Source organism: Phragmites australis, chromosome 1, assembly GCF_958298935.1.
Source record: "Phragmites australis chromosome 1, lpPhrAust1.1, whole genome shotgun sequence".
In the NCBI taxonomy this organism is placed as follows: domain Eukaryota; kingdom Viridiplantae; phylum Streptophyta; class Magnoliopsida; order Poales; family Poaceae; genus Phragmites; species Phragmites australis.
This window is the reverse complement of record NC_084921.1, coordinates 47598893-47623360: the sequence shown is the minus strand read 5'-3', so window position 1 is coordinate 47623360 and position 24468 is coordinate 47598893. Positions and strand designations below refer to the sequence as shown.

At 44.7% G+C, this 24468-nt stretch overlaps 1 protein-coding gene and 1 non-coding gene across 7 annotated transcripts; both read right to left on the bottom strand.

The window, feature by feature from the left end:
- Window positions 1-19326: 19326 nt before the first annotated feature.
- On the bottom strand, window positions 19327-19465 carry LOC133891414 (small nucleolar RNA Z247). Its single transcript, XR_009904213.1, has one exon. It is a non-coding gene; the product is annotated as a small nucleolar RNA Z247 (small nucleolar RNA).
- Window positions 19466-20969: 1504 nt separating this feature from the next.
- Window positions 20970-24353, bottom strand: LOC133923629 (uncharacterized). Of its 6 annotated transcripts, none has more exons than XM_062368941.1 (4): window positions 24195-24353; window positions 23630-24083; window positions 23388-23558; window positions 20970-22913 (listed from the first exon to the last, which is right to left on the bottom strand). In XM_062368941.1, exon 4 carries the CDS (start codon window positions 22827-22829, stop codon window positions 21276-21278), a length of 1554 nt encoding a protein of 517 aa, XP_062224925.1. In that variant the 5' UTR covers window positions 22830-22913; window positions 23388-23558; window positions 23630-24083; window positions 24195-24353; the 3' UTR covers window positions 20970-21275. The 6 variants fall into 6 exon arrangements, with proteins under 6 accessions (XP_062224925.1, XP_062224933.1, XP_062224897.1 ...); XM_062368949.1 differs by having other exon boundaries at window positions 23432-23558; XM_062368913.1 differs by having other exon boundaries at window positions 23454-23558.
- Between the last annotated feature and the right edge of the window lie 115 nt (window positions 24354-24468).

Genomic DNA, 24468 nt, shown 5'->3' with positions numbered 1-24468 from the left:
TTGACTCGAGTACCCCCTTGTGTGTGCTTTCGTGAGTAGCACAAGCCGAATGGTCCTCAAGTCATGTGGGTAAAGTTGTACCCCCCCCTGCAGGGTGTAAGAACAATTCGAATTGCCGCGCTCTCGGTCATGAGCATGCTATTGTTTCACTTGTATCGGTCGTAGAGTTTACGAATGTGGGATAAGGTTATGGTATGATGGTTTTGGTTGGTGGTTTGTCGATGAGGTACCATGGTTACTATACATACATGTTCAAGTTGTGGTCTACAGAGTAGACAGGTAGTTGTTCTTGGAGTTAAGTATAGCTGCTCACACATATGTGTCTAGGTTGCTTACCGCATATGTTTTACTTAACTTTGTGGCCTACTCTTGCTAACAGCTCAATGCATAATCCTTGGAGTCGAGCTAAGTATATGTGCTCTATATGGATTAAGTCTTACGAGTACCTTCGTACTCATGCCTGCGCTTTCAGGTTCTGCTGGTGAGGGTGATGCGTTGTTTGGCTACTTCGTGCCCGCCGATGCAGGTGGTGGGCAAGAGTAGTCCATCCTACTCTGGTGAGGCGTAGCTTTTGAGGTGGAGCCTAAGGGCATATGGTTCCACTCTCCTTTTGTTGTTGCTAAGGTTTCTTTTTCCGCTGCGTAGTTTCCATTTGTGTAAACTATTGCAAATGGTTGCATACTTAAGAACTTGTAATATAACTTTAATTACTCGCTCTTTCTTAAGCTATGTTGTGGTATGCTTGTTGGAAAGGCATGTGTTCCGATCTTGGGCATAAACACGTGCCGGGACTACCAGAATGGTACTCTGGTTAATCATTGAGGTTGTGATTATGAATAATGATCCTCCTAATGATTAATTAGAATACTGTTTGGACGGTTCCTCACAAGCACCCTCTCCTGGAACTTAGTCTTCTCGGGTCATCGGGGAACTCGGGGACCATTGTTCATGGCCCCGAGCACCCTCTCCCGGAACTTGGTCTTCTCGGACCTGGGGGAGATATCCCCCGAGGGAGGGCGCCATGTGGCACTCTGTTGTTCTGACCTCGGGACTCGGGGACCCCTGGTTCCTGTGTCACCGACAGCAGCCCCCGGGCCTATTGGTAGGCGATGGCCCAGAGACTGCGAATGGGGCCCTCGTCTTCTTCGAGGCCGATCCCAGCATCGATGCCACGTGGCCTGTTCTCAGGCGCTCGTCTCTCTGGCCCAGGCTTTTAGTACGGCCCATCGGGGAACCGAATGGACGCGTGTCCATCTGACTCCCGAGGCGCGTGATAATGAGGCGGGCGGCGCGCATGGCAACCGCGCAGATCGAGGATAGTGCGCCTGGCAACCGCACGGATCGAGGGAGATTCGCCTGGCACCCACGCCGAATGAGAAAATGCGCCTTACCGAATGCGCTGCGGAAAGCGCCGTTTGAAATCCCCAGGACATAATCCAAGATATGATCCAAGAGTAGAATATCTAGTTAGATATGGGTCTGTTAATCAGGGTCCACTTATAAGTTCTCCCTTTCTGTAGTATATAAAGAGAGGAGGACCTGGTTTGTAAAGGGAGGATCGGTAACCGATTCACAATTACTCATAACAAAATATACAGGACTTATGACTGTTATCCTTCGGAAGGGCTAGACTTGGATAACCCCAGTGTTCTTGAGAACTATTGCAAATGGTTGCATACTTAAGAACTTGTAATATAACTTTAATTACTCGCTCTTTCTTAAGCTATGTTGTGGTATACTTGTTGGAAAGGCATGTGTTCCGATCTTGGGCATAAACACGTGCCGGGACTACCGGAATGGTATTCTGGTTAATCATTGAGGTTGTGATTATGAATAATGATCCTCCTAATGATTAATTAGAATACTGTTTGGACGGTTTTCCTCACAGCTTGGTATCAGAGCATGGTTTAATGAAGTAGCGTAAAAACGCTTAAGACGTTGTTTAGTAAGTATGTCACCTCACTAAGCAACTCACTAAAGTTTACTTGTGCCTCTTCCTGCAAATATGTATGAACACACTATATTATACCCCTAGTATAAACCGTGGATATGAGCGACGCTTGAGTTGTTTGTTTTCGCATTATGATGAACTCGAGAAAGAAACGGTAACTAGGAACCGAGCATGCATTCATTGTTCACTATTGGTCATGTGCATACATGTTTCCATATATAACGTATTAAGGGTCTAAGCAAACGATATCTAGCGAATGCTTTTAGGCTGTGTCGGAGTTTGACTTTCCCTTCTGCGTCTTGTCGTTGCATCAGGATGAGAACCCGCCATAGTCTCGGAGACCTTCCCGAGGGTTCTAACGAGAACAACCCTCCACCGCCTCCGCCGCCGAGCATGGCGGATGTGCTTATGCAAATTGAACAAAACCGTCAAGCTCAGACGGCACTCCTCGAAGCTCTTGTGCGTAACACAGCCCCACAAGGAGGAGGTGGAGCCGGACGCCGAGACGACTTCTCGGATTTCCTTAGGACTCAGCCACCCACCTTCACGTGTGTTGAGGATCCACTCGATGCAGACCATTGGCTTAGGACTATTGAGCAGAAGCTCGCTCTCCTCAGATGTGAAGACCACGAGAAGGCGCTTTTCACCACCCATCAACTTCAGGGTGCGGCGGGCGCGTGGTGGTCCAACTATTTAGCCATGCACCCTGCCAACCACCGGGTGTCTTGGGCAGAGTTCCGCCAAGCATTTCGTGATTATCATATTCCCAAGGGGATAATGGAAATAAAGAAGCGGGAGTTCTTGGATCTTCAACAACGGGGCAGATCTGTTATGGAGTATGTACAGGTATTCAACCACCTTGCACAATATGCGCCAGACGAGATCAACACTGACGAGCGAAAGCAATACCGCTTTGTGAACGGCCTCTCTCTCAAGATGCAAGACCGCTTGTCGGCTCATGAGTTCACAGACTTCAACAGGTTAGTGAGCACCTCCCTCACCGTTGAGTTCAAGATGAAGGGCCATCAGAGCCAGATGGCCACCCGTGTGCAGGATGACCATGCCCAGTGAGAGCAAGAAAAGGGCAAACAACCCTACCACTCGCCTCCCTCACGCAGGGAGACGTCAGATTCCTTTATCCTGTCCCCTAGACCACGTGATCATCGCCTCTCTCCATGAGCACGTTCTGTCGCCCATCAGTGGGTGACTCCCCGTTACATGACGAGGTGTAATGCCCTATCAACCCTGCTGCGAGAGGTACACTGGCGGAACAAGTTCCAGTCAGTCCTAGTTGAAAAATATGATGGCTTGACCAACCTGGGGAGTTTCTACAAATCTACACCACCATGGTGCTGGCCGTGGGGGGCCACGGGAAAGTCATGGGCAACTAGTTCCCGACTGTTTGACCGGTTCAACCTAGTCCTGGCTTATGAACCTTCCTAATGAGTTGGTTCATTTCTGGGAGGATTTGTGCGACCAATTTGTCGCCAACTTTAAGGGGACCTATGCCAGACTAGGGGTTGAGGATGACTTGTACTAGGTCAGGTAGCGACAAGGTGAGTCATTGTGAGATTTCATCCGGTGATTCATCGAGCACTGAAACACCATTCTAAGGATCAAGAGTGAATCCATGGTCATCGTCTTCAAGAGAGGGGTCAAAGACCAAAAGATAGTCGAGAAGCTAGCCACTAAGGTAATCCGAAACATTACCGAGCTCTTCAAGCTCGATGGCAAGTGCGTATAGGCCACCGAGGCTCGAGAGCGTCACATTGGTGCCAGGTCACGGTCGACCTTCAACCAGCCCTCCCCTCCAAAGGGGTCGGCTAAAAGGAGAAGAGGAAGAACAAACACAAGGAATGACCATCCGATGTCATGGCAGTCGAGCAGACTGACCAACCACGCTAGCGCTTCAAGAAAAAAGAGGGAAGAAGGGCCATGGCTACTGCCCGATCCATCGCACCGATGCCCACGACCTGATCGAGTGTAAGGTCGTGCGGGGCATCATTGATAAGGAGCTTGGAGAGGGTAAATCCAGGCCCGACGAGGATGGTGAGGATGAGGCCGACCACGACCAGTTGGCACTGGGGTGCTAGCAAGCCGATCAGATGGTCCACCACATCTTCAGAGGCGCCGCAACGTACTCCTCAAAAAGGGAATATGAGTCAGTGGTCAGAGAGGTGTGGGCGACCACGCTAGACCCAAGCCCACGTTTGAAGTGGTCAGAAGTGCTCCTTACCTTAAGTTAGGTAGACCACCCCACAAGTGTCAAGCGACCTGGTCGCTACCCTATTGTGGTCGAACCCACCATACAGAATATCCGATTGGGTCACGTGTTGGTCGATGGAGGGAGCTTTATCAACCTCCCTATTACATCTAGTTTTACCACGAATGCTTCAGGAAAGTTGACCCATCTGCTAAATTTCGCTAGGAATGGATCCCTTCCCGTTGTAGATCAGGTGGTCTGCTTAGTGGCATTAATTCTGATATCTTTGATATCATTAATGTCCAAAAGTAATTATTTGCTCCAAATTGATATTAAAGGAAAACAACTTGATCAACATTGGTCTTTGATTAATGTCTATGGTGCTTCTCAGGATGAGTTGAAACACCATTTCCTCTCTGAACTTGCTGCTTTTTGCTCCCATGTTCAATAGCCCTTGATTCTAGGGGATGATTTAAATATTCTTAGATATTCCTTTAAGAAAAATCAACCTAGTATTCTCCCTATCTACTCCAATATTTTCAATAGCATTATCCATTGTTTTGAGTTGAGGGAGTTGCATATGAGTGGTGGTTATTTCACTTGGTCTAACAATAGATCTTCTCCTACTTTTGAAAAGCTTGACAAAATTCTGGTTTCCAATGATTGAGCGCATTTATATTCCTTAGCTAATGTTTATAAGCTTCCAAGGGATGCCTCCGACCATAATGCTTTGATTCTTTCCACTTCCTATGATACCAAAAGTTCTAAATCTGAGTTTAGATTTGAACTTTCCTGGCTTCATCATGATTCCTTTTATCAAGAGGTGAAAATGATTTGGGATGAAATGTAAATATTCTTGATAGATTCCTTTGTAAGCTAAAAATCTTAGAAGATTTTTGAAAGGTTGTGGTGGAAACTTAGCAGGGCATATCAAGAAAACCTTAAGATTGTTGAGGGAAGAACTTGATTTGATTGAAAAACTAGAAGAGGAATGCCCTCTTAGCTTAAATCAAGCTGTAAAGAAGACTCAATTGATTGCAAAGGATCCTTACTGATGAACATGAGCAGATTCAACAGTGCAGTAGGGGGGCTCGAGCCCCCTACTGCCCGCTACGCCATGGAGCCCCCCCCCCCCCTTCATCCCCTCCTCCACTTTTTTGCAAGAGAAGAAGTAGAAGAGGAGGAAGATGATGTGGAGAAGGAAGAGGAGGAAGAAGAAGGGGGTCGTGGAGGAGGAAGACGAAGATGAGCCCCCTTTGGGTTGCTTGCTGGCTCCGTCACTGCTGATGAAGAATTTTTTTTGGTATAAAAGATCTAGCTCTAGATGGATTCTCAAAGGTGATAACAATACTAAATATTTCCATATCATTGCCAATGGCAAAAGAAAGGAAAAATACAATCTTCTATTAGTTAAAAGATGATGAGAGAATTATTAGTGATGGTGCTCTTCTTGCACATGCCACTAAATATTATAAGGATCGAGTGGGGCCATCTTCGTGTAACTTGATCTCTTTGAGCCCAAATCTTTAACCTAAGGCAGGAAACTTGAACCTTGATGATAATGATATCCTTGTCAGCCCCTTTTTTTAATCTAAAATAAAAAAAGCTATTTTTGAAATGGAACCAAACAAGGCTGCTGGACCCGATAGGTTCCCTGCTAAGTTCTATCAAAAATGTTGGGATATTATAAAGCATGATTTTCTTAACCTTTTCAATGATTTCCATATGGGGTCTCTTGTTGTAAAAAGGCTCAAATATGAGGTTATTACACTCCTCCCTAAAGTGAGTGGGGCTGAGATAATGCTGTAGTTCAGACTCATTTACCTTTTGAATTGTTCCTATAAATGGATTACAAAGGTTTTGACTAATAGTCTGGAACCTTTTATGGGCAAAATTATAAACCCCTGTCAAAATGCTTTCATCAAGAATATGAACATTATGGATGGGGTTATGTCCCTTCATGGAATTATTAATGAAACCAAAAGATATAAACAAATTGGAGTGGTATTGAAACTAGATTTTGAAAAAGCTTATGACAAAGTATGTTGGATTTCCTGTTTAAATGTCTGGATATGAGAGGTTTCATCCCCAAATGGAAAATGTGGATTAAAATAGTGGTCTATGATGGCACCTTAAGTGTTAAGCTAAATAATACTATAGGTTCTTACTTTGTTAGCCATAAAGGGGTACGATAGGGTGATCTTTTGTCTTGTTTCCTTTTTAATCCGGTTGCTGACTCCTTGGCTAAAATGATAACAACTGCTCAGAGCAATGGACAGGTGACCGGTCTTGTCCCCCACCTGTTTGAAGGGGGTATTGCTATTTTATAATATGCTGATGACACAATTCTCTACCTTAATCGTGATTTTGTCAAAGCCAACAATCTCAAGTTGCTTTTCTATATGTATGAATTAATGTCTGGTCTCAAAATTAATTTTCAAAAGAGTGAGGTGATCATGTTGGGGGTGATCATGTTTTGGCTGAAAGATATGTTGATATCTTTCATTACCAAATATGATCATTCTCTATTAAGTACTTGGGAGTCCCAGTGAGTCCTAATAGATTTCACCTCATTGATTGGGTTAAAATGGAAGAAAAGGTATAAAAAACTTGACATCTGGCAAGGGGGATTAATGTCCATGGGAGGGACACTCATTCTCATAAATGCCAGTCTTTCTAATGTTCCTATTTACAAAATATCAATGTACATAAAGTCAAAAACTATTATTAAAAGAATTGATATTGCTCGAAAGAATTTTTTTTGGCAAGGTGGTGGTACCAAAAAGAAGTACCACTTAGTTCATTGGGACAAAATTTGCCTATCTTAAAAAAAAGGTGGCTTGGGTATAAAATTTTTGTCCAAATTTAATACTGCCCTCCTTTGTAATATGGTGGAGAATTTAAAGAGGTGTTGGCATGTGGCAATCAATAGTCAGAAAGAAATACCTTCACAATACTTTTGCTCCTGCTGTTAAGCATAAGTTCAGTGACTCCCCCTATTGGGCTAATTTGCTCAAAGTTAAGCATGTTTATCTCAAGGAAAGAAGAATATTAGTGGGTAATTGTATGAATACAAGGTTCTAGGAGGATATTTGGCTGGCCTCCAATTCCCTTGCAAAAAAATTCCCTGCTCTTTACTCTACCTGTAATAAAAAGATATCTCTATTTATGAGTGTCACAATTTACATTGTGATCTTACTTTTATAAGATGGCTAACTCATGATCTCCAATCTCAATTGGATTTAATCCGTAGCTGGTTGGCTGGTGTAAATCAGGGATACTCTGATGTTGTTATTGTTTCTTGGTCTTTAGATAAGAGAGGCATCTTTAGTGTTAAATCCAATTATAACTAGCTAGTTAGAGATGCTCTTCATCAACCTTACAATCATATTTGGAAAGCCAATATTCCATTGAAAATTAAGCTATTCTTATGGCTTATAGAAAAGATGCATTACTTACTAAGGATAACCTCATTAAAAGACATTGGAGTGGAGATCCCTCCTATTATTTTTGCACTCAGCAGGAAACTACTCAACATGTGTTCTTCTTATGTCCTATTGCCAAAGTAGCTTGAGGAATCATTGGTACCTTTATTGGTGCTCATACTATTCCAAATTCCTTATCTCAGTACTACAAGTGGATTAATGATAATTTTCCTAATGAGAAATCTTTTGCTACAATTGGTTTAGCAGCTGCCTATTGATCTATTTGGAGGGCCCAGAACAAGGCATGTTTTGATAAAAAGCTTATTTGTGATCCTACTAACATCCTTTGTCATGATTGTTCTTTTTTGACAATCTGGGCAGAGCTTTTAAAGGATATGAGTAAAGATGACCTTCTTCGGGGTGCTCAATGACGGTTGGAGATAGTAAACCAACTGTTGTCTTCCAAGCTCCATGCTCAGACGCCTCCCCCCCCCCCCACCTAGACATATGCTAATGCTTCCTAGAGTTCCTCCTCCTAAAGATGATCAGGACCCCTCTGATGAGGATGTTGAAAAATGAAGGTGAAGTTCTATTGCCTCTTTCTTTTAGTTCGCTTATGTTAGTTTCTCTGTCGCTGATCTGAACCTAGGATGTGTGCTGGATGGCCTTACTTTCTATTGTTAAACTTTTCCTACTTACATTTCTCTTTAGCTCCTGCTCAGGCTTTAGTACTTTTGTGGCTGGTTGTGCTCTAGTCACTTCGCTCTTCCACTTGTCTATTCAGGCTTTAGTCCTTTTACTTGAACCTTGTCCTCTGTCTTTTCTTAGTGGTTGTAAGAACTAATATGTTCCGTTAAGCAAGTAATGGAAATGGGGTGTCCCCGTTATTGAAAAAAATAGAAGCACGGTTAACAATAGAAGTGCTGAAGGTGATGGTTATGTAATTTGTAGCGTAGAGGAAGGACAATTAGGTAGAGAAAGGGTTTACCATGTATCATTTTTATTGCCTTCTTAATCGCCCAAATGCACCTTTCACAGTGCATTCCAACCTTCAGCTCCACAACCTGCGGCCATATCAGCGTTCAGACTCAAGATTGCTGTGCATATATATAATCACTAGGTGAATGTTTGTGCATTGAAATGGAAATGCAAGCCATGCACATGTAACATTGTACATTTGCCACAGGTGTTCATCCATAGGTGTTAATCATCGCTATATGATTATGAGCTAAATCACAAAAGTTGCAAGTCCAAACTGGATCACAGAAAAGATGTTTCAAACCATAAGAAATAGAGACAACGCAAATAAGCATATTGTTTCTGCAGTGTAGTCACCCTTAATCACAAATTGATGTTCTTTCAACCAGGGCTCGTGACTTTTGACCTCAGATAAAAGCTCATGCATGAAGCTAAGAAGTCAGCAATGTAGTAAAAAATGAACATTCCAGAAACCAAATCTTAGGGTGTCACTTCATTCTTCACCTTATATTATCGCCCATGAGGAGCATGTCTGAATAACATCTTCATGCTTACATTGTCCTCATCCATCTTAGCCAAAGCCAAAAACTGAATTTAAAATATCAATTTATGGGACGCACAATCTGCATGCCTGCATACCATTTGTGTAGCTACATCCATTACGGATTTGCTGTTGTTGCTAGAACCTCACAATAATCCAAGATTTATGGAGCATTACGAATAAGGCAAAATTAGGTAGATACCATCGCAAAAGTGTCCATATTGGAAAATAACATCGTCTGTGAGGATGACATATGAGTTCTTTTTCAACTTTTGTAATTTTTACGATGGTACCCATCAAATTGCCCCAATAAATAAACATGGTGATCTCAAGGAGGTAGCCTATTTCCTACTATTGAGAACAAGGGTGTATATATGCATGGAATAGTATAATTAAAGAGTGAATATGGTATAGGTGGGTAGTAATTAATGTAAGATTGCACCCAAATCTTGTATTTCAAAACAAATGTCCATCAACAGTAAGAAATAATCTCCTTTTAGTGTTACAAAAAGAAATTACATGTTTAGGCTACAAAAGACAAATTAACATGTCAACATGTTGTTCAAGAAGCTGCTCCAAGAATTTATATTCAGTCAGCAGTCTATTCTTGCCCAAAGCAAAACCCTGCCCAAACATGCTAATGAGTAATGCACGCACATATGAACTGCAAAGACTCTCCTTGGCCAAATTTAGGCATCTCAATTTTAATATTGATCTATATGCTAGACCTAGTCAGAAGGAATTGAGGGGCTGAGGTTGCCGCCAGTGCAACTGTCCATCATGATGAACAGCTTGGTGTCCTTGCCGATGCTATACTTGTGCTCACACTACATTCAACCATGATGAGCGAGAACTAATAATCGCTCAAGCCTGCATACAAACATCTCATGCATAATTTCTAGGAGTTAGACAATACAAAATTCAGAACGAGCACAATTTACAATTTATTCCAACATGACCAATTTAGTTAGTCATTCCTTAATGAGAAGTAAGGATCACCTGTTAACTAAACATGCATATGTGAAAGCAGGAAAATTAGTTTCATAATGAGATATCTAATGATATAATCCAAAGTAAACGACATCTTTCTGAAAATTGCAAAAGACCATCTACGACTATTGTCATGGACCCCGACTATATGATCAAGTGCCCTGCATCCTGAAATTTCCACAAGGAAAAAACAATAATTATTTGTTTAGAACAAATAGTATATAATTACATGAGAAGAACAAGTAAAGAGAACCCATCTAGAAGCACTCATCCTCCCAAATGAGTAACACCGACATGTTATTTAAAGATCATCAACGATTAAGCAAGATGAAGTTATGGATCGAGTGTGCTGCAATCAATGCATTTCTGGATGAACGAAATCTAAAAAAGAAACATAATCAGAGAACATGATGGGGATGGGTGCCTTACACCTAAGCTCAATTTTGGGATGCAAGACACATACACTCCCACATTTGCAGGACAAACGAACCATGATGTAGCTCTGACTAGTCAAACCAATTGCTCCAAATGAAAATTTTCATATGAGGCGAAGGTGAGGTGCTCGGCAAGTACTCGGATCCAATTGTTCCCCGTCCTCCTCTAGTTCCCGCAGGTGCAATAATTTAAAGGAATAGACCATATGCTCCAGCTCCTCCCTCAGATCTTGGCCCATGAAATTGCCACTGAAAAATCCTCTTTTTTTTTTTTTGCTTCAAGCAATATGTTGAGACCTCTCACCTGGACTGTTCCCCCATGAAGCGGATGACAGCCCTGTCGGTGTAAAGAATAGTGGGGTCCCCTCGCAAGCGGACCCACATCGGTAAGATATCAGCAGGTGTTGTATGCCACATTTATCCAAAACCGTGGCCACCCCACGCAACCAGCCAGCGACCGCGCGACCAACCAGTGACCAAGAAACCAAGCTCTTCGACCAAGCTCCGCGACCAGTCACCAGGTCATAGGAGCAAACCCCTCGACCAATCTCCTCTAGTCGTGGGGCAGGTATATGTCTAAACAATCTAATCACAATAAATGCTTTTTCACTCGAGTATTTCCCTTCCTCAGGTTCTCTTTTTGGTCATCCAAGGCATGGTCGATGCAGAGCTGCCGTGTCCCATCCCATAATATTAAATGCTACGAGACGACCTGACAGGCGTGTCAGGAGGTTTTTTGCAGGTGCGCAGGCGGCGCGTGGGGAAGGGACAGGGCAGTCCTGGTGACCGGGATGACGCAGGCGGTGGAGCGATAGGACAGGCTCTGTAGCGCCGAAGAGCAAATGGGATATGTTTGCTCTTAGTAATGATAGGCCTAGGTGGGAAGCTCTAGCTAGGCCTGGGTCTATGTCTTGACTCATGTGTAAAAACTCTCTCCATCTGATATATAAAGGGAGGAGTACCAGGCTTGTAAAGGGATCTGAAGAAGAGAAGCCTGGAGGCAAAAGAGGCCGAGAAGAAGGCTTGGCAAGAATATCATCTGTAACCAACTTAGACCACAAGAAAAGAATACACAGGATGTAGGACTATTACCCTGAGAGGGGCCTAAACCTAGATAATCCTCGATATTCTTGAGTTGCACATACACAAACAGATTCAGTAGGCACATTCCGAACAAAGATCACGCACCCATCGTCCGATACACCCCGGAATCATTGTCAGGGATTTACCCTCGACAGGCCCCCAACCCAACACGCTGTTGTGCTTCGGTGACCATGCCCATGTTGCCTGACTTGTACTCTCCTCCGATCTGGATTTAGGAGAATGAGAGAAGTGAAGGGCTTCGGGTTATTCTCGGTGCTTAAAACCATTATTATTTTAGTCTCTGAATTAGTCGATAGTAAATAAAAGTCTTATAATAGATGTTATTACAGTCATACAACATGAGGGATGGTGAATAAACTCCACCAGCCTAATAAAACATAGAGCACTAAGTAATAGTGCATAAATAATAAAGTTCACGACATCAGAGTACATAGTAGAGACCGCATGAGGGGCACGTCACTCCACAGGAAACTCGGGTGTGGATACAATCAAGCCCACTCGTTTGCCTTACTATCTACCTCAGTGAAGTCCGGATCATCCTCTGGAAGCACAATCAAGGGTGAGTACAGGAGTACTCAGCAAGCCTCAACCCTTACCCTACGGCAGGGGTATAAAAACATATATATTGATAGACAAGGAATAAGCTGTAAGGTTATCTTTGCGGAAAAGCTAATTTTACTCATGCAAGGTTCATTTTTCATAAGGCATTTTTTATGAAAATATTATATCATCATCATTATATGAAGCGGGTTTTTTTCGATCGTGATGGAAAGTTACCAGGGCCTGAGTTTTATTGTTGCCGGACATCTCGTCCATGACAACCCACGGCACACGGTCGGACCCAACTTTCCAAAAACGGAGCCAAGACAAACATATCCACAAGAGGCCTGCCACACAGACAGCACCTCAACACTTAGCCTGCCACACAGGTAGCACTTAGACTCCTAAGGCGTTTCCAATAGAATGTTGATTTGTCCCAACTCTAACAGGTTTGCTGCTATTATCATTGTTGTTGTCTAACAAGGTTTTTCTCATCCCACAACTCACGCAGCACCAAACACCAAGCTTTACACATTCTAAAAGCTAAGTATAATTAAGCATGAAGTAGCATTACGAATTACCAACCTAAGCGTACTTGTAGCAAGGTAATCGTCTAAGAATAAGTAAAATAGCCAAGACAAAGTCCTAGGTTTACCAAGATTCAGTATACAAGTTGATCCCAAAAGGCTGGCTAAACTACATTAGGTCATAATTAGTTCAACAGTTTAAAATATGCCAACTAGCAATATATCATGCAAGAATTTAGGGTAAAATGGCTGCTATGTGTTGTGGTGATAAAACTGGGTTCAATATGATCAAAGGGAAATGGATTGACACTTACCTTCGTTGAAGTCCTCAAGAGGGTCTTGCTTGAACTCCTGCTTTCCTAGCTCCTCCTCGACGAACTCTCCAGTTTCTAAACACTGCACACAACAAAGCAAACACACAATTAAGTTCAAATAAAAATAAATAAATTTAAAATAAATAAGAAACTAGTATGAAAAAGATATATTTTGAATTTAGACAAATATCGGTGAAAGAATCGTCGAAATCGGAGTTGAAATAGAGGAAATACAGGCTTCGAAAGTTTATCGGCAGATTAAATCGAGAAAAAGGAATATTCTCTGGAAAATCCAATTTTCGAGAAAAGGAGAAATGACACTTTGCATATGAGCTCGGCTTCTATGTGGGCTTTGACTGATAGGCCAGATTCTAGGCCGAGGTGGCCCATTACCAGCCCGAGGATCGGTAACGGTGGGTGGCGATGGCGTCAGCAGGTGGGCCAACATGTTAGGTTTACACATAGAGAGGAGATGACAGCAGTGACTCGAGCTGACGGTGTAAGACGGTGGGGCTGCTGGGGCTGCACGAGATAGCGGTGCTGGGAGGACCCACGGTGGAAGATTGCCGAAGAACTCACCGTCGGTGGCTCCTGGCCTCGGCTGGGGACGGGGAAAGGCTCTTGGTGATCCTCGTGACACGGTGAAGGTGATGATGGTACACGTCATCAACGGCGATGGTCGGAGTAGTGCCAATAGCACGTTAGAGTTGGCGGCGGAGGTGGTTGATATAGGAATCGCACGGGAAGGTGATTTGGCTAGGATTTTTGGGTTTTGGGAGCAATATGCGGTGTGGGGAATCCTTTTGTGTGTTTGGTTTCACCAGCGGAGCACTAACGATGGCCGGTGACGATGGAGGTGCTCTTGCAGCCATGGCGGCTTGATGTTGGCTTGGGAGAGGGGAGGAGCTGCGGGATAGAGGGGCTGGAGAGGTCAAGGGTGGTTTGGTGGAGATTGTTGTGAGGCCCATTTGGTTGGCGGCAGCTTCTCGAGGTTGATTGACATTGAGCTCAAACGACAGAGGAGGGGAGCATTGAGGAGGGAGAGAGGAAGGGAACATAGTACCTCAAGCTTGAGTGGGTTGCGGTGAGGTGTTACGGAGCTCAAGCGCTGGCTTTATAGGTGGAGGAGGGCGGACATCGCCGGTGTAGAGATGGGCGACGAGGACGGCGAGGTATGGTGTGGCTCAGGCGGTGTGAATGCAAGTTATCGGTGTTAATGGCCATGGTGGCTTCGTACGCGCACATGTAGGTATGGCGGGAGCGGGAGGGAGAGACAGAGAGAGGGTGACATGATGGTGGTTGGAAAAGACCGACGGTCAGCCTTACCCTGCGGTCGTCGCTGGCTTTGCACGCGGTGACTGGCAGAGAAGGAAGGGGGTAAAGGAAGCACGACGGTGAGGGCGCACATCGCGCGACAGGAGGTGGTAGAGGCATGGGGCTCGGTGGGTACGGCTGCCACGCGTGAGCTCGGGCATTCACGAGCATTGGCGCGACGCGGGCGTGAGGAAGGAGAAGGAGCGGCAGGCCAGGCTGGGCTGGCTCGTGCGAAGAAAAAGAGGAAGGGAGAGGGAGAGAGACGAGCTGAGCTGGGAAAATGGGCTGGTCGGAAGGAAAGAAAAGAAAAGGAAAGATCGGTTGGACTGAGAGGAAAGAGAGATTGAGCCCAAGGAGAAGGAAAAAAATTTAGGCTTTTGAAAATTGATTTGAGAATATATTTGAGATAGTTTTAATTAAAATTTGAAATTTAGTTTTTGGCTAAAAACTGGGATCTTACAAGAAATGGATGGGGCGCGAGGGCACGTGCCGGAGCCGGTTGCTATGCTGCCCGACCATGGGCTCAGGATCTCGCAGCTTTGGGCAGCACCAGGCTAGGAGGAGAGGCAGAGTTGAAGGCAGCGTTAGGTGGTACAGCATGGGGAGGGGCCGGGCGCCGAGGTTGTGTAGTTCAGTTAGCGGGGGCCATTGCCATTGCGTACGACGCGGAGGTTTGTTGGTGCACCCAGACAGAGCAGCAAATGCGAAAGGCGAGAACGCAAGCGGACTCAGGAGCAAGCGGAACGCGGGAAAGCGAAATTTTTGGGAGGGTGAAGGAGGCCCTCCTCTCTATCGCACTCGACCTCGCCTCCGTTGCGCTGCCGTTTCAGGAGGGTGAAGGAGGCAATGCTGGAGGTCAGGAGGAAGTGGATTAGTATGGTTTTGGGCTAGATCGGGAGGGTGAAGTAGGCAACCGTTGATGGCTGAGGGCGGCTGCAGAAGGAACATGTTGTCCAGCTCGTTCTAGTTGGGCGGTTGGCGAGGGAGGTCTGTTAAAGTTCAGAGGAGCGGAGAAGAACACCGACGCCCTATCTGGGTCGTGCGGTGATTGCGTGTTGATTTGATGCAGAATAGCCCCACATGTGGCAGTTACATATAGGCGTTACAACTTGAGGGCTAAGCCAAGAGATCTTTTCTAAATATAAACCTTCTATACATAGATGATCTATTCCTATACATAGACAATCTAGATCTCTTGGCTTTGGCACAATATGGTAAGGTAAATACACATGCATCTAACCTTTCTATCTAACAGCCTCCCTCAATCTTAACCGCTCTAGGTTCAGATTGACTTTAAAATTTTCTAACAGCCGAACAGACAAGGCCTTTGTAAAGCCATCTGCAATTTGATCTCCTGATGAAACAAATTCAATCTCTAGTAATTTTCGAGCAACTCTTTCTCTGACAAAATGATAGTCAACTTCAATATGTTTTGTTCTGGCATGGAAAACAGGATTAGCAGACAAGTACTTTGCACCAATATTATCACACCAAAGTCTTGCTGCCTTTGGACTAGGAATACCCAATTCACGCAGTAAAGTTTGTATCCACATAACTTCTGCAGTAGCATTAGCAATTGCTTTATATTCTGATTCTGTACTAGATCTTGAGACAGTAGCCTGTTTTCTTGCACTCCATGATACAAGATTAGAACCCAAGAACACAGCAAACCCTCCTGTAGACCTTCTGTCATCAACACTGCCAGCCCAGTCTGCATCTGAAAATGCACTCACCAAAGTCGAAGGAGACTTCTGTATTTTCAAGCCCAATTCTGTGCATTGCTTCAAGTACCGTAATATTCTTTTAACTGCTGCCCAATGTACTGTGGTAGGTGCATGAAGAAATTGACAGACTTTATTAACAGAAAAGGCTATATCAGGTCTAGTGAGGGTTAGATATTGAAGAGCACCAACAATGCTTCTATACCGTGATGTATCATCCGGTCCCAACAATGATCCTTCATGTAATGATAATTTTTCACTAGTGGATAATGGAGTATTAACAGACTTGCAATCTGACATACCAACTCTTTTTAGAAGATCAGAAGCATATTTGCTTTGAGTGAGAACAATGCCATCTCGCACCTTGGCAACTTCTATACCGAGAAAATAATGCAGATCTCCCAGATCCTTTAGAGCAAATTCCCCCTGCAAATCTTGAAGTAACACTGTGGTAGCATGTGGTGTAGAGCTAGCTATAATAATATCATCAACATAAACAAGGAGATACATGCTAACATCATTCTTGCGATAAAAGAACAAAGAGGTATCAGCCTTTGAAGATTGAAAACCGAGTGATATCAATTTAGCACTTAGTCTAGAGTACCATGCTCTGGGCGCCTGTTTCAGACCATATAAGGCTTTATCTAGGCGACAAACAAAGTTTGGTCTTGAAGGATCTTCAAAACCAGGTGGCTGTTGCATATATACCTCTTCTTCAAGATTGCCATGGAGAAAAGCATTTTGTACATCAAGTTGTCTGAGAGTCCATCCTCGAGAAACAGCAAGAGACAGAATAATACGAATAGTAGCAGCTTTAACAACAGGACTGAAAGTTTCCTCATAATCTATTCCATATCTCTGCTTAAAACCCTTTGCTACCAATCGAGCTTTATATCTATCCAAGCTACCATCAGATTTTCTCTTTATTCTGTATACCCATTTGCAACCAATAATATTTCTACCCTTTTGAGGTGGAACAAGGTGCCAAGTTTTATTCTTCATTAAGGCATTGTACTCAAGATCCATTGCATTTTTCCAATTACTATCAGCTAGAGCCTCATCAGTACTACTAGGTTCCCCTGTAGTTGTCAAAAATCCATACCTGACAGTACCATCTGTGTATATTTTCTCCTTGCGTATGCCACTTTGAAGTCTGGTTACATGTCGGGTTGCAGCTGGAGGTGCCGCAGATCTCGCATGCGGATCTGTTGACGCAGCAGCAGTCTGGCCCGCCTGGCCTAGCGAATCTCCCGCGCGCGGGGAAGAAGACGTGGCCGCGCCTGGCTGGTGCGGCGCGTTGTCCGGATCGGGCGCCGTCGCGAGAGGGGAAACCGGAGATAGCGTGGCGTCCGGCGGTTGGCCAATGGACGCGCCCGAACCAGACTCCGATCCCGAGCCCGCATGCGAATCGCCTCCGGAGTTTGCGCCTGTCTGGTTTGCTCCGTGTACACCGGTTCCTTCCGAATTGTCACCGGCGTCTCCCTGATTCTCATCATGCAACTCAGAGGAAACATTAGAAGAATTAGATGAACCATTAGCACATTGATCTACTGCATGTTCGCCCCCTACATACGGATAAACAAGATCAGAAGGAAGACATAAGATCTCGGAGCGAAGACGGGCACCGGCATTGGGATGCAGCTCAGTGAAGGGAAAAATATTTTCATCAAAGATCACATCCCTGGAGATGTAAACACGGCCAGTGGAGACATCAAGGCACTTGTAGCCTTTGTGCAAGGTGCTATAACCAAGAAAGACACATCTTTTGGATCGAAATTCTAGTTTGTGCTTATTATAGGGACGAAGATGAGGCCAACAAGCACATCCAAAAACTCTCATCGAGGAGTAATCTGGTTTTTGATTAAAGAGACGCTCTAGAGGCGTAGCATGACCAATCGTTTTGCTGGGTACACGATTGATGAGATAAACTGCTGTTTGGAAGGCTTCATCCCAAAATTTTAGGGGCATAGCCGCATGAGATAAGAGAGAGAGACCGACTTCAACTATGTGACGGTGTTTTCTCTCAGCTGATCCATTTTGCTGATGAGCGTGTGGGCAAGAAACAAGATGAACGATGCCAGCTTTATTAAAAAAGGAATTAAGTGTCTGATATTCGCCTCCCCAGTCAGTTTGCATGGCAAGAATCTTACGATCAAACAAGCGTTCAACAAGAGTTTGAAACTCTTGAAATTTTTGAAATACTTCAGACTTGTGCTTAAGAAAGTAAATCCAGGTGAACTTGCTAAAATCATCAATGAAACTAACATAATATCGTTTTCGACCAACTGATTCTGGTGCATGACCCCAGACATCAGAGAACACAAGTTCTAAAGGAGACTTGGAAATACTAGAAGACTTGGGATAGGGCAACTGATGGCTCTTCCCTTGCTGACAAGCATCACAAACTGACTGACTCAACGACTCATCGATATATGGGAGACTATTATTACTGACAACTTGCTTAACAATTAACGAAGATGGATGACCCAGCCTACTATGCCATCGAGACAGGGGCAATCTGTTGGAGTTGTAGGCTTGCTTTATTGTTGGCGCAGGTAAAGGATAGAGACCCCTGTGACACCTTCCTCTAAGGAGTATATTCTTCGTTTCCTGATCCTTAATCAGAAAGAAATCAGGGTGAAATTCTATAAAGACAGAGTTGTCAGCGGTAAGACGATGAACTGAAACAAGATTTTTCTTGGCTTGTGGAACGTAAAGAACATCATTTAATTGTATGTTACGAGTGGGGGTACGAACTGTAGTACGACCAATGTGACTAATGTTCATACCTGTTCCACTAGCTGTGTGGATCTGATCACCACCATGATACTTTTTCTTGAGAGACAGCTGCTCGAGATTGCTTGTCACATGATCCGTAGCACCGGTATCAGTGTACCAGTTGGTGTCCATGCCATACGAGTTTGTAGCTGCTGCAACAAGACGCTGATCTGGCACAAAGTTCTCATCGAACCTGTGCCAGCATTCAGCGGCTGAGTGATTCTTCTTGAAGCACACCTGGCACCTGTTGTCATCTGAATCGGGCGCACCACCAGATGTCCCGCGACTATTGTTGTTGTAGAAGCCGCGGGAGTTGTTGTTGTTGTGGGAGCTACGACCTCCTGCAGGAGGCCCGCGACTGGACCCGCCGCAGCCAGACTGCGCGCCCCCACGCGAGGGGCCTCTCCCACGCGCCTGATTCTTCCCGCGCCACGAGCCACGACCACGAGATGCCGAGTTTGCCGATCCAGACCCAGGGCTGCCTCCATAGATCAAGTCCATTCTAGTTTCAAAATTGAGAAGTTGTGAATAAAGCTCACCAACGGAGATGGGTTCCACTCTAGCGCATAGAGCAGAGACGATGGGCGAGAAATCTTCGCCCAAGCCGGTGATGATGTACTCCACCAGTTCTTCATCTTCTAGGGGCCGTCCTGCAGCCGCCATGTCGTCGCCAAGAGCCTTCATCTTGGCAAAGTACTCGGCAACGGACGAATTTTCCTTCTTGGTCGTTGCCAGAGCAATCCGCATGTTGACGGATCGCGCTCGCGTCTGTGACGCGAACATGTCTTCAATGATCTTCCAGGCGTCCGCCGCGGTGGCGCTGGTGGCCACCTGTGTGAGGACATCCTTGGTGACCGACGCGAGGAGGTAGCTAAGGACCTGTTGGTCCGTGGCAGAAGAACACCGACGCCCTATCTGGGTCGTGCGGTGATTGCGTGTTGATTGGATGCGGAATAGCCCCACATGTGGCAGTTACATATAGGCGTTACAACTTGAGGGCTAAGCCAAGAGATCTTTTCTAAATATAAACCTTCTATACATAGATGATCTATTCCTATACATAGACAATCTAGATCTCTTGGCTTTGGCACAATATGGTAAGGTAAATACACATGCATCTAACCTTTCTATCTAACAGCCTCCCTCAATCTTAACCGCTCTAGGTTCAGATTGACTTTGAAATTTTCTAACAGCCGAACAGACAAGGCCTTTGTAAAGCCATCTGCAATTTGATCTCCTGATGAAACAAATTCAATCTCTAGTAATTTTCGAGCAACTCTTTCTCTGACAAAATGATAGTCAACTTCAATATGTTTTGTTCTAGCATGGAAAACAGGATTAGCAGACAAGTACTTTGCACCAATATTATCACACCAAAGTCTTGCTGCCTTTGGACTAGGAATACCCAATTCACGCAGTAAAGTTTGTATCCACATAACTTCTGCAGTAGCATTAGCAATTGCTTTATATTCTGATTCTGTACTAGATCTTGAGACAGTAGCCTGTTTTCTTGCACTCCATGATACAAGATTAGAACCCAAGAACACAGCAAACCCTCCTGTAGACCTTCTGTCATCAACACTGCCAGCCCAGTCTGCATCTGAAAATGCACTCACCAAAGTCGAAGGAGACTTCTGTATTTTCAAGCCCAATTCTGTGCATTGCTTCAAGTACCGTAATATTCTTTTAACTGCTGCCCAATGTACTGTGGTAGGTGCATGAAGAAATTGACAGACTTTATTAACAGAAAAGGCTATATCAGATCTAGTGAGGGTTAGATATTGAAGAGCACCAACAATGCTTCTATACCGTGATGTATCATCCGGTCCCAACAATGATCCTTCATGTAATGATAATTTTTCACTAGTGGATAATGGAGTATTAACAGGCTTGCAATCTGACATACCAACTCTTTTTAGAAGATCAGAAGCATATTTGCTTTGAGTGAGAACAATGCCATCTCGCACCTTGGCAACTTCTATACCGAGAAAATAATGCAGATCTCCCAGATCCTTTAGAGCTTTTTCTTTACCGAGTGATTATTTTCAAGAAGAATCTCCTCGATATTATTCACGTTGCACACTGGAGCTTTTTCTTTTTTCTAGTTAGCTGTAATACAATATGTCGGTTTTAAACTTCTGCCATCAATATAACAACTCCACATTCCATTTATCCGTTTAACATACAACAGCTAAAATGACATCTATTGCATTAGTTTAAACTTCTGCTATCAATATAACAATTCACATTCCATTTTTCTGTTTAACATACAACAGCTAAAATGACATCTATTACATTAGTTGAATTGCAAAAAATGGATTAATAGATGCCAACTGAACAGAAATTGGCAAAAGAAGAGAATAATATCGAAAGATGATGTCAACCAAAAAGAAGAAGGAAGCTTGATTCGGCTACTTCTACATACCATAAAATCAAATCATCCTTCAGCTATGGGTTAGCTTTTGAGCTGGATGCTACCATTCACCACAATTTCTGCATCAGTGCATTCCCTCTCCTCAAACTCTATTAAAGGTTGAGTGGGTGGGATCATTTCACCATCCACCGAGAGTTCGACACCAGTACCATTCCCCTCTTCTACTCCCATAGAGACCAGCAATTCCGTCGTAACCATTGATCCTGACCCACTCTCCACATCACCACCGTCCATTGGTTTCTCATAGAAGTTGCCATCCTTTGCATCATATAGGTTTCCTGTGCGCACCTCCTGCGCAAGCGCGCATGGCCAGCAGAACAGCCATTGCATGTAGTCTGTCAATGAGGCTGATCCACAGAACCACCTGCTTCTGGGCAGCCCAAATTTCTTCCTCATCTGGATCCTCCAGAAACCCCCGTACAGCAGGCCAAAGAAGCACAACATGATGCCAGCAGCACCGATGACATCACCAAGAACGTAGTCGTGGATGTTGAGCGCTGTGATGTTGAACACCCAGAATGGTGAGACGCACAGCAGCAGGAACATGATGGTGTGCACATACATGTTGCTGAACCCAAGCCTCTCCATGTTCCAACCGAACACACAGAACGTGCACAGAAAAGATAGGTAGCATACTGTGGGGTCCTCACTGCAGTCAAAGGGTCCCCCTGCCCACGCGGGATTGCTTACCACAGTTCTTGTTTCTGTCAACAAGACTTGAACCGTGTCTGGTTCTTTGGTTTCTTCATCAGACAAAGCATCGGAGTCTCTGCCAAGAGGGCTGTACACTGTGTACACTCCGGCAAAGACCGGTGCAGCGATGCCTAGGATGAAGAAGAAGTTGTCAGCAAACTCAGAGCGTGATATTCTGGGGTAGCCCCAGTACAGGCTACAGTCGACATACTGGCATATGCAAGTGATGTGAAGGAGAGCCACCACAAAGGATATGTGTGCTCGCTCATTGGGACGACACACCCCATCCTTGCAGTAAACTTTCCTGAGCTCGGCTGCGTCCTCTGGCTGCCACCGGCAAAGGAGAACAATGTGGTGGATGAGATTTGGGTGCTGGTATATGCTCATGAGAGTGAAGAGGGCATTAAGGATTTGGTTGTCAATCTCTATCCAGTGGTTTCTCAAGAACTTGGAAGGGAATGCCATGTTCAGGAGCCCTAACATAAGCAAGATTAACATGGCACCAGAGGAAGCGACACAGAGCAGCCATATTAGGAGAGCAATGTTCAGAGGATGCTTGAGCCATTTCCTGCATACGGTGAAGACTGAACTCCAGTTTATTCTTCTGATGAAGTGAACATGAAGATAGCGATGGACACCAGTAGATGGCAGCTGAACATTTGTCAGTGGGGAACAAAGATTGATTTTCTTTAGCCATTGCACCGAAGGAGTGGCTTTCAGGAAATTGAGGAGCCGTCGCTCATGATGGGCTGTCCCATCCATTAGCCCATCATGAAGAGTAGGAACCGTGATATGATATTCAGTCAAAATAGGTGAATTTGGATCTGAAAATGTCATATCTTCTATCTCGTCTTTAATGATATTTTGAACCGTTTCTGACATGACTGAAACTTGCACTTGTAGTTTCGCTTACGCAAGGACATATATAATCAACTCGGATCTGACTGTCAAAAGAATTGCAGCATTCTGTTGTATATGTGAAAAAAGAGAGTTAGAGCCCTCGACTTCTGATTTCAGGTAGTTCGAATATGCGCAAAATGTAACTGCATATATCATGGAGAGACAGCTTCAGACACATCACATAAATTACTGTAACTAGAATGTGCCTATGAGACTAGAGCAGAATATGGAATTGGCTTTTAATTTAAACCCAGTGAACTACTAGATTCAATGATTTCCGCAAATTCATACTCACGCTCATGCCATCCATTTTATTCTGGATTTGTATGCATATGAGAAGACAGGTAGTAAATATCGACACTGATGATTGCAGAATTATTTCATGTGACTCAACTAAATATATGATGCAAAAGTGATTTTTTAAAAACAAATCCTAATTCGGCATACAAGCAAATCCATTTTAACTCCAGATATGAAACCTTTTGAATTAAACAATATCTACGAATTGCCTCAAAAGCATAGGCGCAAATGAAACCATACCAGATCCATGAGTCTCACAGACACATACACTCCAGAAAACATACCCAAGTCATAGAACGAAAATACCTCTCGGAGGCAGAAAACTGAACCAGATCAAGCAGCGCCAAGAAGGATTTCGATCGAAAGCTGCTCGATTGGTCAGAACCCGGAGCCCAGCAGAATCGAAGTATCCTGCACGCAACTTGTGATGAAATGGAGCTGGATAACCTGAGACAGGGGAAAGAGGCGGGCAGGACAACAACCTGACCTTCGAATCCTGACGAATGACACCGGCGTCAGATAATTTGACTTCAGAAACGGAAACGGAAGCTTTCCTTAGGCCGGAAGCTGTCGACTTTGATTTATTGGACGGCACCATCTCGCCATCGAAGTCTAGTCCACGAGCAAAGCAGTTACTTTGGCAGCTTCACACAGCTGACATCACTCCAAAGCAACTTTCTAGTGTCTGCCCAAGATATGTACACCAGAGAGAACCAGTCAATGTTGGGAGGCGTGGTGTATTGCTAGTGAGCTGCGCAGTGTGCTCACGAAGCAATGTTCCCCGGTCAGACGAAACCGGCGGTCACCGTGCGTGCACGAGGGCACCGAGGCGGCACGCCGGCACCACAAGATTGGCTACCGGTCACTACCAGGGAAGGGAAGAGAGCACGCGTCTCCAAGATCACTGGTTCCATTAATGATCTCAACAAGCTATCGCTGTGAGGAGAGAGACAGAGAAACAAGTCAAGGGATACGGTCATACAGAGGCTGTGGACGAGACCGAAGAGAAAACTGAGAGAACGGGAGGATTAGGGCACATGCGCGCACCTCGAAGGCTCCAGGTCTCCGGCACTCCGCGGCTGAATCTTGCTGGTCTTCTCGACGACGAGTGGGCATGGTCGCGGATTCCGCACTGGCAGGGCAACGGCGAAGGGGACGACCGGAGAAAGCAAGAAAATTTCGGGATCCCCTTCCCGACGATTGTGGGCTGGGCCAGACTACTTCTAGACTCAACTCCAATTAAGGCCTAGTAATTCCGGCAGAGTAAAAAACTTGGGTCGGACCTAAAAAACCGGTAAAGTCTAGTTAAGCTCGGTTAGGC

Coding starts and splice junctions, on each gene's coding strand:
- LOC133923629 (XM_062368927.1), bottom strand. CDS start 22,829: ATGTCAGAAACGGTTCAAAATATCATTAAAGACGAGATAGAAGATATG.